General features: G+C 40.9%; 1 protein-coding gene across 1 annotated transcript; it reads right to left on the bottom strand.

The window, feature by feature from the left end:
• Positions 1-695: 695 nt before the first annotated feature.
• LOC102287026 (olfactory receptor 8S1) lies at positions 696-1634 on the bottom strand. The gene has a single exon (XM_005910559.2). The coding sequence runs from the start codon at positions 1632-1634 to the stop codon at positions 696-698; it is 939 nt and encodes a 312-aa protein (XP_005910621.1).
• Positions 1635-2081: the final 447 nt, after the last annotated feature.

Below are 2081 nucleotides of genomic sequence, written 5' to 3'. Positions count from 1 at the left end.
TATTTGTAGATATTTCTTTCCTCAAGCAAAATTTAAATCTTATATCTATCCTCATCTAGCTGCAGTAGGGGGAAATTACATGGTCTTATTAAGTAATATGGTAATTATTCTTTTATTGCTAATTACTTTAGCTGTAATTCCTCCAATCTGATTTGATCACAAACCTTCTGGTGGGCTATTGATTAAAGTTAAATATTTTTAAATGAAATATAAAGTCTCTTTTGAATCTTTCATTATTAAGCATTTCAGATTGATTTTTTGGTAAATTTTATTCTATTTATTTATTTTTTTTTGAGAAATCAAGCCACCTATGTATGTTAACTTTTCACCCTAATTAATTTCTTGTCTTATTAGTGTGCTTGTGGAAGAATGCTTTCATATTCTTTCCCAATCAATAGAGCATAGACTTTTCAAATGGAAGTTTAAAATATATGCCTCTACTTTTCAATAACAAGATATAGTGCTCAGGCAAGCTCTAGGATCTTTTGTGTACCCTATTTGACTCTGTGTTGAGGCAGAAAGGGGGCTTCCCCAATGATTCAGTGGTAAAGAATCTGCCGGCTGTGCAGGAGACACGGGAGACATGAGTTCTAAAAGAGATGGACACGACTGAGCGAGAGCAACGACCTTGAGAAGGAAGAGAACATAAGAGAAAGCTCAATCTTTGCAGTTTTGATGAGTAAATGTAACTTACTTCAATGCCTAAAATATTGCGAATATTTTCCCAATGTCCTTTTCACAGCTGTCTTTACTTCATTGTTCCTTAGGCTGTAGATAAGGGGATTCAGCATGGGTGTGATCACACTGTATTGTAAGGAAGAAAGCAAATCCAGGGAGGAACCAGAGGGAGGCATGAGATAGCGCAGCATACCTGAGCCAAAGAACAGGATCACTGCGATGAGGTGGGAGGAGCAGGTGGAGAAGGCTTTGCTTCTGCCTGTGGTGGAGCTGATGCTCAGAATGTGGAATATAATACGAACATAGGAGAAGAAGATTGGGAAAAAGTTTCCAAGCCCAAGGAATATAGTGGAGAAGGACAAGATACTGATATTGATTGAGATATCAGAGCAAGACAGAGGGAAGAGGGAGGGCAGCTCACAGGTGTAGTGGTGGATAGTTTGAGCATCACAGAAGTCCAGGTTAATAGCCAAGAGCACAATGATGACTGCATTGAGAGAGGCCAGGCCCCAGGAGCCCCACACCAGCCCCTTGCAGAGCTGGTTGCTCATCACCTGGTTATAGAGCAAGGGGTGGCAGATGGCAGCATAACGGTCGTAGGCCATGACTGAGAGCAGACAGGCTTCATCTCCCGCAGTAAGAAACACAAAGAAGACCTGGGCTAGACAGCCCTCTACTGAGATGGTCTTCTTCTCAGACAGGAGGTCCTTCAGGAGCTTGGGCACAGTGACAGAAGAGAAGCAGAGGTCTAGGAATGATAGATTACTCAAGAAGTAGTACATGGGCATGTGGAGGTGGGAGTCAGTCCTGATCACTAATATCATTGTCAGGTTCCCCAGTAGTGTCTGGAGGTAAATTCCCAGGAATAATACGAAGAGCAGAGCTTGGATGTGGGTGTCGTCAGACAGCCCAATGAGAATAAACTGGGTGATGGTGCTGTGGTTCCTCAAGGCCATTTGTTGAGATTATTTTCCTGTAATAAAATAAAGGAGAGGTGAGATCGCCTATGATTGTTCCTGTTTCCTTCACAGCATCAGCCTTTCTGCTTACACATTTCCCCCTGTGCTGTTTGGGTGCTGTGTTGAGACACTCAGTATATCCTTCACTGTACCTCAGCAAGAAGTTTTATTCTATTTTGTCAATCATATTCTTGGATTGCCGTCTTCACATACTTAACAGAGCATCTCATTCCTTTTTTATAGGGATTTAATTGGAAAAATAAATATAACTGGCTTCCTTGTACATTCATGGTAGTGAGTTTCCACCTGGGTTTTTCCTGTTTAGAGAGCCTTATAATCTTTTGGTCTTAAGAACCATTATAGTATGGATTTGCAGCAGTTGTTTTAAACTTGTCTCCTTTCCATATCATTATGTTTTAGGTCATAATCATCCAGTGACTTCTA

Source organism: Bos mutus, chromosome 5 (assembly GCF_027580195.1).
Source record: "Bos mutus isolate GX-2022 chromosome 5, NWIPB_WYAK_1.1, whole genome shotgun sequence".
In the NCBI taxonomy this organism is placed as follows: Eukaryota; Metazoa; Chordata; class Mammalia; order Artiodactyla; family Bovidae; genus Bos; species Bos mutus.
Note: the sequence above shows the minus strand (reverse complement) of the source record. Positions and strands in the feature narration are given on the sequence as shown.

Bases quoted from the DNA above. Each gene is read 5' to 3' on its own strand.
- LOC102287026 (XM_005910559.2), bottom strand. From the start codon at position 1,634: ATGGCCTTGAGGAACCACAGCACCATCACCCAGTTTATTCTCATTGGG.